The 16,028-nt window shown below is 64.2% G+C and overlaps 1 protein-coding gene across 1 annotated transcript; it reads left to right on the top strand.

Moving 5' to 3' along the window:
* The first annotated feature begins 7,554 nt into the window (after nucleotides 1-7,554).
* On the top strand, nucleotides 7,555-14,852 carry LOC106890577 (potassium voltage-gated channel subfamily KQT member 4-like). The gene is made up of 12 exons (XM_014946492.1): nucleotides 7,555-7,672; nucleotides 7,776-7,951; nucleotides 8,046-8,171; nucleotides 8,283-8,393; nucleotides 8,756-8,851; nucleotides 9,057-9,145; nucleotides 10,337-10,492; nucleotides 13,250-13,467; nucleotides 13,555-13,657; nucleotides 13,947-14,078; nucleotides 14,273-14,408; nucleotides 14,537-14,852. The coding sequence occupies exons 1-12, from the start codon at nucleotides 7,555-7,557 to the stop codon at nucleotides 14,753-14,755; spliced, it is 1,680 nt and encodes a 559-aa protein (XP_014801978.1). The 3' UTR covers nucleotides 14,756-14,852.
* Nucleotides 14,853-16,028: the final 1,176 nt, after the last annotated feature.

Raw genomic sequence — 16,028 nt, 5'->3', positions numbered from 1 at the left:
AGCTGGGGTGAGGTGTTGGCTGGTTGGCCCCATCCCCTCCATCCCCGTGCTGGCCGTGTGCCTGGGCTCCGCTGGCACGCCGGGCGTGCAGAGCTCTGCCCTGCCCTCTGGAAATGAGAGTCTGTAGCCCTGGAGCTTAGAGAGCAAATCTGGGAGCCTTAACCTAAAGACTTTCTAAGCCAGAAGGCAAATAAAAACTGCCTTTTCCAACCTCCACCTCTTAAGCAAATGGGAAAGCTGTTCTCATGCCCAGCTCGTGCCTTGGCTGTCGGTGACTGCCCTGGGTACCGGCTGCTGGCCCATCTCAGGGGCTGCCCCCGAGGGGTCTCCTGCAGCCTGGAGCTGCTCTGGGGGGGGGTTTTCCAGCTCAAGCTGTTCCTTCCCCATCCACCAGCCCCTCACACGTGGCCAGTGGCTCCTGGTGCTGCTGCCCTGGTGGAGCCCGGGGTCTGGGAGCTGGTATCCAAGGGTTATGAAACCGCTGGGTGCACCAGGAGCTCGGCTCAGCACTTTCCCATTTCCTCGAGGAGCACTTTATTAAAGAACAGTTTGACCTGGCACAAATTAGGGAAGACTGAGCTGGCAGCACCAGTAATAACCTGCCCCCCCCTGCCTGGAACACCATCCCCTGGGCTGGGCCAGAGGACCCCCCCTGCCCACTGCTGTTGGCAGCATCTCACCTGGGTGCCACTGGGGTTTTAGTCACCTTCTGAAAGTGTCACCCTGTGCCAAGGAGGAGACAGGGTCTCGGAGCTCAGAGGGTGCCCGTCCCCTGGCACCCCCACCCTTGCTGTTCCTGGGATGCTGGTGGGTCCCCGTGTGTGCTGGGGGGGTGAGGGGAGTGGCAGAGCCCCGGGGCAGTGGTGTCCCTGGGAGAGCGATGCCAGGCACAAGGCTGTCCTCAGCTCGGGGCTGGCTGGTCGCCACAGGGCCTTGGGCAATCCCTGCTGGCTCGGGGCAGTGGGATGGTGGGGGGGTCATGGGCACAGGGCATCCCCCCCCACGCACCAGCCAGCTCCTGGCTGGGGACCAGGCTGCTGGCAGCTGGGCTGTCCCTCCCAGAGCATCTCTGTGCCCGGATCCTGTCCGGGACAGGGCTGGGAGGGGGCCAGGATGGGTCTGCCTGCCCCACATCCCTGCATCCCGACCCCACTGCAGGGGGGAAAATGCTCCCCCATCTCACCACGTCCCTCCGGCGCCGCTTGGCAAGTGGGAAAGGGCTTTTCCTTGCCACACTGGGGTTGCCACTCAGGTGCCCACCCGAGGCCGTTTGACGGGCTGCAGCCCCCGAGGGTTTGCAGGGAAATTGCTTTATCCCCTGCTGGGTGCTGGTTCTCCCCCGCCCGCTTGGTAAAAAACTCCTTGTGTCAAGCTCTGAGGTTTTTGGTGGGGTCTCCTGGGGGGGCTGGTGGGTGGTTTCCTCTCCGGGTGCTCCATGGCCTGGCCGGTATCGAGGGGTCCGGGGTGGCCGTGCCGTGGGGGGGCTGTGCCCTTCGAGCAGGGGGGGCTGCCCCCGGGGCCGGTCCCGCTCACCTTGTCCGGGCTTGAAACGGGAGCTGCGTTTTGGGGAGGGGGGGGGGACACCAGTGGGAAGAGAAGCCGGCACAGCACTTTCCCCGGCCTGATGAGGTGTCACCGGGGCATAAAATTAAGCGACTTTGGCGCAATGTGAAACTATGCATTGATTTTTTTTTTTCCTTCCTTTTTTTTTTTCTTTTTGTTTTTCCTTTTCCCCCTCTTGCCGCTCCTGTGGGACCCCCCAGCCCAGAGGAGGAGGTGCTGGTTTGGTTGCCCAGGGCTGGCTGGCCCCCAGGCAAGGAGAGGGGGAAGCCCCACTGCCGGGGGGCACGGGGGTGATGCTGGGTCACACCGGAGAGGCTTCGGTGATTTGTGCCTCCAAGTGGTGATCCCGGGGGGCGAGGGTTGGAGTGGGGCTGAGGGAGAGCCTGGACCTGCCCCCTCTGCCTGGGGGTGCTTCTGCCCTCCCTCCGACACATCTGGGGGCTCAGCCTGCCTTGATTTCTTGAGGCCACTCGTGTCCCTGTGCCCCAAAGGTCCCCCATCCCTGCGGAGTCCCCAGGTGCTGGAGGGTGGGGCAGCCCTGATGCCTCTCCTGGGGTGTGGGGTCCATTGGGCACGGGAGGTGCATCTGAAAACGTGCTGGTTTTCTTTCCCCCCCGATGTGCCAGCTCCTTGCCAGATGATTCAAGAGCAAAACTATCTCGGCCGCTCCGTGTGAGCGCCTTGGCACTGTCTGCAGGAGCCTTATGACCGTGCTCCCTGTGGGGCTGGGGGGCAGTGAGGGGCGCTGGGGGTGCAGGGGTGATGGATGGTGCTGGGGTGATGGTTCCTGCTCCCCAAAGCACAAAGGTTTTGGGGCCATCAGCTCCCGTGTGCTTGTAGGGCATCACACTGGTGGGTCCCTGCCGTGGGTCCCCCCAGGGCTGGGGGTGAGGGGGGGTCTCAGAGCAGCACTTCTCCTCTCCTGATGCTGATAAGGGGGTGGTGGCCGGGCTCTGAGCGTGTGTTGGGGGTTTGTGGGGCCGTGGCCGGGCTCGGGCCGTTCCTGGCTCCGGCTGCGGTTTCCCTGGCCGTGGGGAAACACTGGGAGCTTTTCTGCTTCTCTTCTCCCTGCGGGGCGGGCAGCAGCGTGGCGTGGGACGGACCCTGCCATGGTTACGGCCGCAAACAGCCCCGCTACACCCCGGTTATTTATATCCCCCGGAGCAGACAGGCCGCCTGCTCCACCTCTCCGTGAGGGCTGCTGGGGCGAGGGACGGGGTGGGGGAGAGGGGGGTTTATAAGACACGCAGTTTATACAGCTGCAGAGGGGGCTTGGGGAGCTGAACCTCGCTGTCTGGAGAGAGAAGCACCGTCCCCATCCCTGTCCCCATCCCTGTCCCCATCAGAGCTGGGCTCAAGCAGTTTTGGTCCAAAAAGCCATTTCCCACAGTGGCACAGCCTGGGGGGGACACACACATCATGGCTGGGTACCCAGCTGCTGCCCGGCACCGTGGGGACCTGGCAGTGCCACGGGGGGACCAGGCTTGGCCGGGGAGGGGGACGGTGGGTTCAGCAGAGGCTGTTTGCTCACCCATCCCCTGGCTGAGCTGTTTATCCTGCGGCGCGTGGTGTTTTCCTTCCGCTGAGTTATTGCTGGGCTGTCGGCACGAGCCTCCCTGGAGCTTGGGGCTTCCTCGCAGGGTTTTGGGGCAGGGGGAGCAAAGCAGGGTCCTGACCCAGCATGGCACCCCCCTTCCCAGCCCAAACACCGGCTGCTGGCTGGGGCTGGAGGGCAGAGTCTGGCTGGGCTCTGAGCATCACCATCCCATCGGTGGCACTGGGGTGCCATGGCACAGCTTTGCCTGGGTTATACTGGGGTGCAGCCCGTTTGCCTGGGGGGGTTCGGGGGGCACTGGGTGCTGGCTGGTGCCCCCTTGCCCGATGCTGCTCCTTGCCAGCCAGGGACCAACCTGGCCCCGCTTCCCCTGAGCTCAGCACCTTTCCTGGCTCGGCTCTTCCTCCGCCGGCACCGTGGGCAGGAGCATATGGCAGAGTCCGCTCTAATGAAGATTAATGTGAGGAGATTCGCCTTCTCCAACTCGGGGGCCCCCCTGCCGGGTTTTAATTATCATTTTGGGGAGGAGTGTTCCTGCAGACAGGCTTTGTTCCTGCAGGGGTGAGAGTCCCATCCCCGTGCCCAGGCTGCCGTTGGCGTGTCCACTCATGTGTGGGGACCTGTGCCAGCAGGGAGGTGTTTGGGAGCCCCTCGGGGAGGGGGGGGCTGATGATGGAAAGTTTATCGGGGAGAACTGATGCACCGGCTCAGCAACAGCAGCATCTGCTCCCTCTGTCCCCTGGGACCCTGGCGAAGGGGAGAGGGGAGGCAGCGAGTCTTCTGCCAGGTCCTGCCCTGCCATCTCTGCCCCATCCTCACTTTCCCTGGCAGCACTCCTTTTTTTATTTGATTAGTTTTTTTGGGGGGAGTCCCTGCTTGGTGGGTGGGAAGAGCAGTGAATTGGGGAGGGAGCGCACGGGGGGGAGCCTGGCACTGCCGGCACCGTGCGGCATTTGATGGAGAGGTCGGAGGAGCCCGCGGTGTGGGGCAGAGCTGCTGAGAGCAGCACTTCTGCCCCAGAGGGGGGGACTGGGAGGGGGACGGCCGGTTCCTGGCTCCCCGAGCTGCCTTCAGGCATCTGACCCTTCCCCTAAGCTGCTTAGGCGCAGGCGGGACGGGGCGCTTGCCCAGGCTTTACGAGTTAATTCCTAGCAGGTGATGTGTTCCCAGCAAAGTTTCTTTCCCAGCCGGCCCCGTGGGGCCTCGCATGCCCGGATCCTTCACCAAATCCTGTGGGATGCTTGTGGGGGGGGGAGACCGGGTGGGACGCATCCCCACCCCAAGGGTGTGGGTTTCCATCGCAGCTCCTGCGGTGTGGATTCACTGACATTTACAGTCTCCACTGCTCGTGGGGACGGGTGAGGAGCGGGGCTCCAGGTGGGTGCAGAGTCACCGTGACTCGCTGCTGCCCGAGGCAGGGCCACCCGCAGTGTCCCCCCTGTGGGAGCTGCGTGTGCCCAGGCACCACAGACCTCCCCCCTTCCCACTCCCCGTCCGGGGCGAGAGGCACAAATCTCTGCAGGCTGGGAGATTTCTGCCTCCTCGCCTGCTTTGTGCTTCGCTGCCCGTGTAATTGCCTGCTAAATCCCCATTGTATAATCTTTATTGCTGATGATGCACAAAGCAGAAAGGTTCTGCCCTGGGCTGCTCCGCCAGGTCTTGTTTTGCTCCTCAGAGCGAGTGGCCGAGATGCCACCAGCCTGCCCCGTGTCCCGTGGCACTGCTGCCCTCCCCGCCGGCACGGGCAGTGACGGGGGTACGGCGGTGCCGTCGGCTGCCGGAGGAGTTAATGGCAGAACTGCTGTGCCAGAGGAAAAGGGCTCGATAAATAATTCAGGTGGAAGAAGGAGCTGGCTCCATCCTGCTGCCTTGCGGATGGGGAGCGCCTGGGAGAGGAGCATCACCCTCCGCAGGGCGGTGTCAGGGCCGTGACACCCCCGTCCCCTGCGGTGCTGACCCGTGTCCCTCCAGCTCTCCCTTCTCCCTGCTCCACATCCAGCCCATTTATCTGCCATTGGTCCCATCCCCAGTTTCCTCTCCTGGTGGTTTGGGGTGAGGGGACCTCCCTGTTCCCTTCAGGCTGGGTTTCGAGCCGGGTGCTGCCCTTCTGTGGGCACATGGCAGCCCCCCAGAGCTGTGCCCATGTTTGCAGAGCCCCCAGCCCTACATGGCACAGACTGTGGGTTCAGTGGGTGCTTGTATCCCCAGGCTTGATCCCACCCCCAGTCTCTGAGCCGGGTTCCCTTGACCCAGGTGGTCTCACAGAGGGCACAGAGCATTGTCCCCTCTCCCCTGTGTCACCCGGTGTCTCCCCACCGTTGCTGGGACAGGCATGTTTCACCCTCTGGCCACCGGTTCAGCTCTAAAACTCCACGTCAGCAACAAGAGAAAAGGGGAAAGGGCTCCTGAGCTGGAGTTGGGCAGCATCTCCCCCAGCTGAGCCCCCCGCGCTCCCTGGGAGCACCACTGATGGGTGCTCACTGGGGGGAGATGGAGCTGGGGGGGCGAAATGGATGCCCACCAGCTCGGGGACAGGTGCCAGGGCCACCTCTCCTGCACTGCTGGCCTCAGCCCTGGCCACCCCGGTGCTGCCATCCCTCAGTGCCCTGGGCCCACGGTGCCCGGTGGGTGCCCGGAGCCCCCCCGGGCCGTTACGGAGCCAGCTCCAGCACTGGCCACCCCGGTGCTGCCATCCCTCAGTGCCCTGGGCCCACGGTGCCCGGTGGGTGCCCGGAGCCACCCGGGCCATTACGGAGCCAGCTCCAGCGGAGCAGTGGCCCTTTGCACGCCGTCACGTGGGCTGGTGGCACAAGCCCTCCGCTTTCCATTTTTAGAATCGCTGGATCAGGGGAAAAAATGTATTTTTGGAGTTTCATTTGCTTCAGCTTCAGAGTCTATTATTTTTTTTTCCCCTCCTTACTTTAAATGGGCCAAAGCCCCTTGTCTCTTAACCCAGCTCTCGGGGACAAATAACCCTGGGGCAGCTCCCTCTTAACTCTTCCCCTGGGCTGGCTGTTCCTGGGTGGCCCCTGTGTCCCCGGCAGGTCCTCACGGAGGCAGCGATGCTTGGGACAGTGAGGAGAAGCTCTGATCCCCTCCTGCAGCAACAGCAGCCCTGCTGCCGTGCGGGACCCCCAGTTTTCCTCCTGGCCTTTAATTGTTGGTTGTTTTGCCCAGGGAGGAGGCTGCAGGGCTGTGACAGAGCCCAATGGCCCCTGGATCCTGGTCCTCCTCCTCCTTGATGCCTGCGGGGAAGCCTGGGGACATGTGTGCCACCAGTCTGGGCTGGCACATGGGTGCCATGCAGGGCTGGTGCCCATCACGTGGGGGGCACTGGGTTTGGGGAGCACCGTGCAGCCCTGGGCTGAGAGGATGGAGGTGCTGGAGGGATGCTCGGGGAACAGAAGGGTCCCACCGTGGGCTCTGTGACCTGTCCCAGGGAGGTGTTGCCTGCACCGGGCATCCCAGTGCCGCGGGCAGCCTCGGGGTGGGCAGGCTTCGTGCTTCGTGGGCTCCTGAACTGCTCCATGCCACCATCTAGGGGCAAACCGTGTCCCCGGTGGCTCAGCCACAGCCGTGGAGGTCTTGGCTGGGGGGGACAGGCTGTGAGTGGGGGCCAGTGCTGCAGGATGGGATCCCCCCCCCCCCAGGATGGTCCCAGTGCCCACACCGACGTGCTCTCGTTCCAGATTCCTCCTTGTCTTCAGCTGCCTGGTGCTGTCGGTCTTCTCCACCATCCAGGAGCACCAGAAACTGGCCAACGAGTGCCTCTTCATCCTGGTGAGTGGGGAGCAGGGCTGTCGCTCGGGTTCCCCCTCCCCGTATTACACCCTAAGAGGCTCGGAGGAGATGGTGGGCAGCCCCTTCCCCAGCCCAGATGTCACTATTGATCCTTGGTTTTGCCATGCTGGGGCCAAGCTGGAGGGTGGCCTCGCTGCTGCGGGTGTCCCCTTTGCTCGTGGGGGCCAGCCGGACCTCCGCGGGAACAACTGGAAAAGGCAGGGCAGGAGGGGCTAAAAAAGGCAACTTTCCCCCAAACTGTCAGAAACGGCTGACGCTGGAGTTTCTCCAAGTGACGGAGACTAAATTGGGAAGGTCCTTGTGACTTTCCCCCGAGTAAGCAGAACGGGGGCTTGTTTGTGCGGGAGGGAGGAGGACAATGCTGAGGCAGAGGAACAGGACCCGGCTCGGTGTGAGCCTGGCACAGGTAGGGGAGCCAGGGCTCACACAGGCTCCACGGCCCCCGCTCCCGTCTCGCCACCCTCATTCCCCTGGGATGGCTCCAGCCGTGTGTCAGAAAGGTTGGCCTTGGGGGGGGACACCACGCTCCCCCTGCACCCTCCTCAGCAGCGGCGTTTCATTTGGTCCCCCCCACAAAGCCACCCCCCAGCTGAGTCCCCCCCCCCTGTTTTTCCCCACCCTGGCCGGAGTTCGTGATGATCGTGGTGTTCGGGATGGAGTACGTCATCCGCGTCTGGGCCGCCGGCTGCTGCTGCCGCTACCGGGGCTGGAGGGGGCGATTCCGCTTCGCCAGGAAACCCTTCTGCGTGATAGGTACTGGGGAGAGGGAGGGAGCGGGGGGATTTGGGGACTTGCGGTGTCACCCGTGCCATGGGTGTTGGAGAAGAGCCCCTGCCAACCCTCGCCCTCCCCTCAGATTTCATCGTCTTCATCGCCTCGGTGGCCGTCATCGCCGCCGGCACCCAGGGCAACATCTTCGCCACCTCTGCGCTGCGCAGCATGCGCTTCCTGCAGATCCTGCGCATGGTGCGCATGGACCGGCGCGGCGGCACCTGGAAGCTGCTGGGCTCCGTCGTCTATGCCCACAGCAAGGTGAGGATGCGGGGTCCGGGTACGGCCCCCCCACCCCCTGCCCTGACACACACCCCCTTCCCAACCCCCCCTCTCACCCCCCCTACCCCGGCAGGAGCTCATCACCGCCTGGTACATCGGCTTCCTGGTGCTCATCTTCGCCTCCTTCCTCGTCTACCTGGCTGAGAAGGACGCCAATGCCCAATTTGCCACCTACGCCGACTCCCTCTGGTGGGGCACGGTAAGCCCGGCCCCCCGCGGCCCCCCAGCCCCGGGAGGGGACGAGGAGGGTGGGATGGGGCCGCGGCGGGGGAGCTCCCTCCAGGCCTCCCCCTGCTCTGCCCCCGGGCAGGTGACCCTCACCACCATCGGCTACGGGGACAAGACGCCGCAGACGTGGCTGGGGAGGATGCTGGCAGCCGGCTTCGCCCTGCTGGGCATCTCCTTCTTCGCGCTGCCTGCTGTGAGTAGGGCTGGGCAGAGGGTCCCCGCACCAGGAGGGTGGGATGGGGCCGCGGCGGGGGAGCTCCCTCCAGGCCTCCCCCTGCTCTGCCCCCGGGCAGGTGACCCTCACCACCATCGGCTACGGGGACAAGACGCCGCAGACGTGGCTGGGGAGGATGCTGGCGGCCGGCTTCGCCCTGCTGTCCCCCCCCCTCTTCGCGCTGCCTGCTGTGAGTAGGGCTGGGCAGAGGGTCCCCGCACCTCCTGCCCCACAGAAATAGGGGAGAAAGGGGAAAAATCCACCCCTGCAGTGGAAGGGTCCCCATCTCTCCTGGCTGGTGGTGGCCGGCACCCACGGACCCCGTCCCCTCCCGTCCCCAGGGGATCCTGGGCTCTGGTTTTGCCCTCAAAGTGCAGGAGCAACATCGGCAGAAGCACTTTGAGAAGAGACGGACCCCGGCGGCGAACCTGATCCAGGTAGAGCAGGGCTGGGTGTCCTGCCCCGTCCCTTCCCAGGGAATGCTCTGCTGTCCCCCGTGTCCCCTCTGCCTGTCCCAAACCCCTGACTCCCAACCCAGCAGCTGCCTCCTTTGGGCCAGGCTCAGCCCGTGATGGAGGGGGCTGGCACAGGGGGTCTCGCAGGGGCTGATCCCGGTGCCCGGGGGCTGTCACTCCCATCCAGGCTGCCTGGCGCCTGTACTCCACGGATGCCAGCCGGGCGTACCTGACGGCCACCTGGTGTTACTACGACAGCCTCCTGCCCTCCCTCAGGTAGGCAGAGGGGCTGGGGGGCTCCCGGGGGGTCCCAGGCTGAGGAGTGACCTGGGCAGCCCCTGCCACGAGGGGCCACCTGGAGCTGCTGAGGGCTCGGTGGGGCTGAGCATCACGGGACGCCTCGCTCAGCCCCCGGGATGTCAGAGTCCCAGCACAGCATCTGCCCAAATGCCCAACACCCTCCTCCATCCTCACCATCCTCCCAGCCCACCCTGTCCCATCTCACCCCATCCATAGACTTCCTCCAGCACCGCTGTGAGGAAGAGGATGATGACAGTGACCACAGGGACCTTGTGGCCGGGGTGATGGAGCTGTGGCCAGCCGGGAGCCGGCTCCAAGCGTGACGACAGAAGGGATGGACCCGGAGGGTCTGGGAGGGAGCCCTGTGCCCCGTCCCTGCAGTGTTCTCCCCTTCTGTGTCTCTGGGATGTTGCCACCACGGGTGGATAGAGGACTCTCCGAAGCTTATCCGGATGCTCTGTGTGCCAGAGCTCTGCCCTCCTCCTGCCTCTGCCCGAGGGTCCTGCCCCTGCTCCATCCATGTGTTTCTTTGCAATGATAAATTTACTGTTCCATTTCACTCTTTATTTTTTCAAAGACGAGGATCTTAACAGCCCTGGCAGCGAGTCCCTCTGGTCCCTGAGGAGATCTGGCTTCTGCCGAGCACGGTGCTGGGTTCTCCTGGCGTGGGCATCACAGGGGATTCCACCAGCCCCTCCTGCTGTGCTGGGAACAGCTTCTCCTGCAGCAGGGAGTTGAGATGGGGCTGGCTCCATCCCTGACAGCTCCATCCCTGATGGCTCCGGCCTCCCCCCTGCTCTGGCAGCCCCCGGAACCCTCAGAGCAGATGGTGGCAGGTTCCCATGTCCCCACCTCGCAGCGAGGGTGCCTGAACCATCCCTCTCAGCACGAGTCCAACCCCTCTCAGCCCCTCTGTCAGTGCCCAGCCTCTGTGGGACCCTTTCCTGGCACTGCCCTCCCCAGGACCGTGCTGGCAGTGGGTGTCAGAGCTGTTAAGAAACTGTCTTTTGAAAGAAAGTGCTGAGTTTTCCTTCCTTTTTTTTTTTTTTCTCTGGTTTTGCTTTGGTTTGCACGGCGGAGGCTCTGCTCTGCTCAGCCTTGGTTTGCTCATCGCATTTGCTTTGGAAGGTTTAATTTCTCCATGTTTTTATTTAATCCCAACCCCAGAGAGCTGGTCCTAATGTTTGAGCATTTGCACCGGGTCCGCAACGGAGGATTTAGGAATTCAGAGGTGAAAAAATTGCCCGACGGAGCCCCACCACCTTATCACTCCTTCACCCCTGGCCAGAAAAGCCTCAGCCCTGCCGCTTGCTCGGGGGAAAGGTAGGAGGGGGCAGCCCCCCGGCCCCGCGTTCTCCCTCCTCTCTGTCCTCTCTTCTCTGCTCGTCTGTGTCCACCCGTGGTGCCACCGTGGTGTCTGTCACTGCCAGCCCGGACCCCAGGGGAGCAGCCCCTGGCCCCGCTCCCCCCCAGCACCGAGCCAGGGCACCATCCTGCCCTGCTGCTGGCTGCCAGCCCTGCTCCCGGCTCCGGAGGGGACACGTTTGGTCCCCACAGATGGACTCTGGGCTGTTGTACCATCATGAAGCCTGTTGCAACATTCAGCTCCACCTCGCTGATGTTTTCGGTGTGGCCGCGGCACCAGGACCTTGCACAGGGGAACCAACCGTGGCCAAAAATGATGGCAGCGCTGCTGGGGCTGCGTGACCCTCCTGGAGACCCAGGGAAGGAGCAAAACCCAGTTCCTGCGGTCCAAGAGGGGCTTCCCGTGCCCACAGCAGTGGGGAGCAGCGATGCTGAGCTGCCCCAGTGCCCAGAAGAAGAGACAAGAGGGTTCAGAGCTGCTGTGCTGCTGGTGGCGGTTGCTCTGCATCATGTCCCCATCATGTCTGGCCAAAGAGCATCCTGGAGACCTCAGCGTGCCACCACGGCTGCTGGCTTGCCACCAGGGCATCGGCGTGGCGTGGGACCTGGGCCAGTGTCAGGGTTAGGTGGGAGAGGGAGCGCTGCTCCTCGGTGACATCGTGCCTCAGTTTCCCCTGCGATGCCGGAGACAGGGCTCTGGGGGGTCTGGTACCATGTGGGGATGTGCTGAGCCATGGGGCTGTGGCTGTGGGGCCAAGGGGGCCCTGCTCCACCCGCTGTCCCAGAGGTGAGTATGGGTTTGGGGGGGGTCTCCTCGCTGCGGCAGCACCATCCAGGGCTCGGTTCCCCGGTGAAGAGCCGGGAGCTGGCAGGGGAAGGACTGCAGCCCCCCAGCCGTCCCACGCTGGGGGGGGCCCGAGCCTCCCCCCATCTCCTCCGCGAGCATCACCTCTCATAACATCTCATCTTCTCTCTCTCCTCCCCTCTCCTGCTCACCTTCCTCCTCTCTGGAAGGAGGAGGACGTGCAGCCCCACAAGTGCTTACGCCTCAGGTAACGTTCACCCCCCCAGCCTGGCAGCGGCCCCAGAGCCCCCGTGGTGGTTTCAGGGTCACCAAATGGCTTTTTGGCAGAGCTCTGCCACCAGGAAACCGGACTTTCCCCTGCTGGGCAGGGCTTGGTGTTTATGCAGGACCTACACAAACAACTCTACTCGTGCTTCTTGCCTTCCCCAGCGGAGGGGTCACCGTGGCCGGGTCCCCTGCAGCAGGAGATGCTCACCGGTGGCGGGCAGGGACCCCGCAATGGGGTGCGGGGGGGTCGGGGACGAGGTGACCCGGGGTGCTGGGCTCCCTCCCGGCCACGGGCTAACTCTGGTTTTCTCCTGTGTCTCTGCCCTGACCCTCCAGCCCCATCTTTAGTGGTAAGAGGAGGCTCTTGCGGACGTGGGGCACATGGAGACGGAGGTACTGCGTCCCGGTGGCCGTGCAGGGCCGGGGGGCACCGGGGGTGCATGGTGCTCCATGCTGCTGGCTGTGGGGGTCCGGGGGGCTGAGGCAGAGGGGGTAGAGGCTGAAGAGTGGTCCTTCTGCAGGGCTGGGGGGGAATCGTGCATGGCCTGGGCTGAGCTGGCTGTCCCCACTGTCCCCCACCGGCTCCCACAGCTCCCCCTGCCTCAGTTTCCCCATCCCTGGGGGATGGATGAGGCTGGCCCCTTGGCCATGCTGGGCTGGCCAAGTTCTACAAGAGCAAATTGGGTAAAGAACCAAGATTAGATGAAAATCCAAGAAGAGCACTTGGATGAACCCCATCGCATGTCTCTCCTGCAGCTGATCCCTGCCCCGCCCCGGGACACAACCCTTCCCATCTTCCCGCTGCAGGGGCTTGTGGCAACCTCCCCTGGAACCAGCTGGCCAGTAACCTACTGCTGGTAGCCCAGCACCCTGCCGTGCCCCTGCCTTGCCCTGGGACTCCTGGCCCGGGAAATCCAGGAGGCTCCGCGCACGCCGGGGTTTCACGGGGTCGGTCGTGCAGTGGGTGTGGGGTTTGCTCCGTGTCCCCCGTGGCTTCGCCTTGCAGGGCTGTGTGTCTGCTTGGCCACCTGGCATGTCCCCAGGGTGTGCTTGTGGTCCCGCATCTCACAAGAGGCAGCACCCGATGATGTTTTTGTGGAGGTCCTACATAAATGGTGCCTGTTGTTCCCCCTCGAAACGCCAGAAGAGGGGCTGGTTTCAGGAGCAGAGCTTGAGTTAGGGCAGGAGCAGAGCCTGAGTTAGGTGGTGCAGCCTGGAGGAGGAGGAGGAGGAGTATGAAGGGACCTGGCTGGGTGGCCCAGGTCACCCCATGCCAGTGGGGACAGGACAGGAGCAGGGCTGCTCCCCACCAGGGCTCTGCTGTGTGTCCTCCCCTGTCTCTCCTGCTGTCCCCTCTGTCTCCTCCTTTCTCTGCTCTTGGGGGGGAGAAAGGGGTGATTAAAGGAGTAACCCCCGAGCTGGTCCCTCACGGACATGGGGTACTGCCTGCTCCTGGCCTGGCTCTCGTGTGGGCTTGTGCCGGGGGCTCTCCGTGAGCTGGGCACCACCAGCCCCATGCTCACCCCCACCGTGGTGGGCACTGTGTGAGCCCACAGCAGGGATCTTTTCCCTTCCCTGTCCCCATCCCCGTGTCCCCGACGCCTCCTCACCTCTGACACTGCCCCCCCTGCTCTCCCCCACAGCAACAAGATGGGCATCAAGGACCGCATCCGGCTGAGCAACTCACAGCGGCTGGGGGGCCGGGGCAGGCAGCACCTGGGGCCCCCCCTGCACCGCTCCCCCAGCACCGAGGATGTCCCCGAGGCCACCAGCCCCACCAAGGTGCAGAAGAGCTGGAGCTTCAATGACCGGACCCGCTTCCGTGCGTCCCTGAGGCTCAAGCCGCGGACCCCGGTTGAGGGTAAACCCTGAGTCTGGCTGGGGGGTTTTGGGGGGCACATAGGGACATCCCTTGGTCTCTGCCACCCACCCACTCTTGCACCCTCAGCTGACTGCCCGCCTGAGGACAGCGGTGAGGAGAAGGGCTCCCACTGCGACCTGACCTTTGAGGACATCATGCCAGCAGTGAAGACCCTCATCCGGGCTGTCAGGTGAGACTGTCCCCTCCTGCATCCCCCCGTGGACGTGCTCCTGTCCCCACCCTCTCCACAGCTCTCTGCCCCTGGGGACAAAGGGACATGTCCGAGGAGTTCCTGGGTCCAGCCCATGACGGTGGCCGAGCCAGGCAGGGAGCAGGGATGGTTCCTGGCTCAGCCCCCGTGGGAACAGTGCTCAGGACCTTGGTGCTTTGGACACTCCCTCCCCCTCCCCAGTCTGGACCCCCCCCAGGCACCCCCAGTCCTCCCCAGTGCCCTGCAGCTGTCCTGGATGTCCCTGCAGGATCCTGAAGTTCCTGGTGGCCAAGAGGAAGTTCAAGGAGACCTTGCGTCCTTATGATGTCAAGGATGTCATCGAGCAGTACTCGGCCGGTCACCTGGACATGCTGGGCAGGATCAAGAGCCTGCAGATGCGGTGAGCTGTCCCGAAGGAGGCGGGGGGGCTGTGGGCTCCCCTGGGTCTCCCACCACTAGCCATGCCCCCAGGAGCGGTGCTGGCCCATCACGATGGGTGGGACACGTCCCAGGAGCCTGTCCCCATCCCCTGTGGTCTCACATGTCCTCTGGTCCACGGGGAGTGATGGGCTGTGTCCCTTCCCTCCCTGCCAGCGTGGACCAGATCGTGGGCAGGGGGGCCCTCACTGCGGACAAGAAGACGCGGGAGAAGGGGGAGAAGCTGGCGCTGGAGACGGAGCTGGTGGATGAGCTCAGCATGATGGGGCGCGTGGTCAAAGTGGAGAGGCAGGTCAGGAGGGGACAGCCACCAGGGAGCACGTCACCGTCCCTTGGGTGCCTGTGGGGTGGGGAACCGGGATCCCCAGGTCCCCTCTTTTGGGGTGGGGGGACACCAATGAGCCCTGGCCACCCTTGTAGGTGCAGTCCATAGAGCAGAAGCTGGACCTGCTGCTCGGCATCTACTCCCAGTGCCTCCGCAAGGGCTCCGTGAACTCCTTCAGCCTGGCCGCCGTGCAGGTGCCCCCCGGTGAGCCAGACATCACCTCCGACTACCACAGCCCCGTGGACCACGAGGACATCTCGGTCTCTGCCCAGACCCTCAACATCTCCAGGTCGGCCAGCACCAACATGGACTGAGCGGGGAGGCAGCAGGACGGATCCTGCCCGTGTGCAGCCAGTGGGACGGGGTGCTGGGACACGGGAGCAGCCTGGCATCGCCTGGTCCCCCCTGTCCACGTCCCTCAACGTGTTACTTGAACCAAGTCTTCCTTTGTGGGGGCACGGCTGCAGCGGGTGCCCGCTCTGGGCATGGGCTGGGAGCCCGTGGCACTGCAGCGTGGCCAGACCACGCTCCTGGGATGTTCTTGGGACGCTCCTGCCCTTCCCAGGGGGTCAGACCCCCCAGATCTTGGGGCTTCGAGTGCTTCCTAGCCACGGTGGGGATGCTCCAGGCTGGCCCTGTCCCCTGGAGTTTGGCTTGTAGCCCCAGCCCTCTGGACAATGTGGCCACCCGGAGCCAAGCCGGGGCCACCACCAGCTATGCAAGGCTCCCTTCCAGTCCCAGTGCTGAGCAGGGGCACTGGGACATGACCCGGTATGGTTTTACCTGTGTTGCTCTGGGTCAGGGCAGCAGCCAGGCCCCCCCCGAGGCCAGGGAGTGGGGGTCTGTCCCCCCCTCACCCTCCTTTTCCCAGGCTCTTTCCCTGCTCGCAGGGCTGCAGCGCTGCAGCCCAGGCTGCACCTCTAGAAGCACAGCAGAGCCTTCTGCCTGCCCGTGCATGCTCCCAGGGCAATATATATATAGGAGAGAGAGATATATATATATATTTATGCAATAATGTCTTAATATGCAACACCCCCGGGGAGAGCAACCCGTGGGGCCATAGGCAATAAGCAGACCCCCCCCTACCAGCACACAGGGCTGGATCCTGCTGCCCGTGGGGGGCCCAGCTGGGTGCCCTGGGGATTCGGGGCTGGGTGACAAACCCCTGCTGGAGGGTGGCCCTGGGGCCACGGGGCTGGGCAGGGGCTGCGGGGGACGGAGAGACACAGGCACGGGTGATGGGGACGGTGGTCCCCAAGGAGCATCCCTCCCTCTGGTGTCCCAGCCCCTGCTCTCCCTTAGAGGACTCCTTCCCTGCCAGGTGCTCAGTCTGTCCCTCCCCACGTCCCCATCCCTTCCGTGGCCTGGGAAGCACAGGCCGGGCCTGGGGGGTGACAGCCCGGTGGGGACAGGGAGGGGCTGTACCTCCTTGCATGATTCTCGTGGCAGAGCCACACCAGCTCCTTTGCTGCCCCGTTCCCAGTCCCAGGACTGGTTTCCCAGTCCCGCAGCACTGGGCTGAGCCGGGCTGGAAGCGATCGTGGTAGTGCCAAAGTTTGCACGAGCTGGGGTTGGGGGTCCTGGTTG

The sequence above is a fragment of the Calidris pugnax genome, unplaced genomic scaffold (assembly GCF_001431845.1).
Source record: "Calidris pugnax isolate Ruff unplaced genomic scaffold, ASM143184v1 scaffold113, whole genome shotgun sequence".
In the NCBI taxonomy this organism is placed as follows: domain Eukaryota; kingdom Metazoa; phylum Chordata; class Aves; order Charadriiformes; family Scolopacidae; genus Calidris; species Calidris pugnax.
The sequence above is the reverse complement of the archived record's forward strand: the minus strand, read 5'-3'. Positions and strand labels throughout refer to the sequence as shown.

Bases quoted from the DNA above. Each gene is read 5' to 3' on its own strand.
- LOC106890577 (XM_014946492.1), top strand. From the start codon at position 7,555: ATGATCGTGGTGTTCGGGATGGAGTACGTCATCCGCGTCTGGGCCGCC. The intron at 7,952-8,045 runs GTGAGGATGCGG...CTACCCCGGCAG, and splicing joins TCGTCTATGCCCACAGCAAG to GAGCTCATCACCGCCTGGTA. The intron at 13,468-13,554 runs GTAAACCCTGAG...TTGCACCCTCAG, and splicing joins GCCGCGGACCCCGGTTGAGG to CTGACTGCCCGCCTGAGGAC.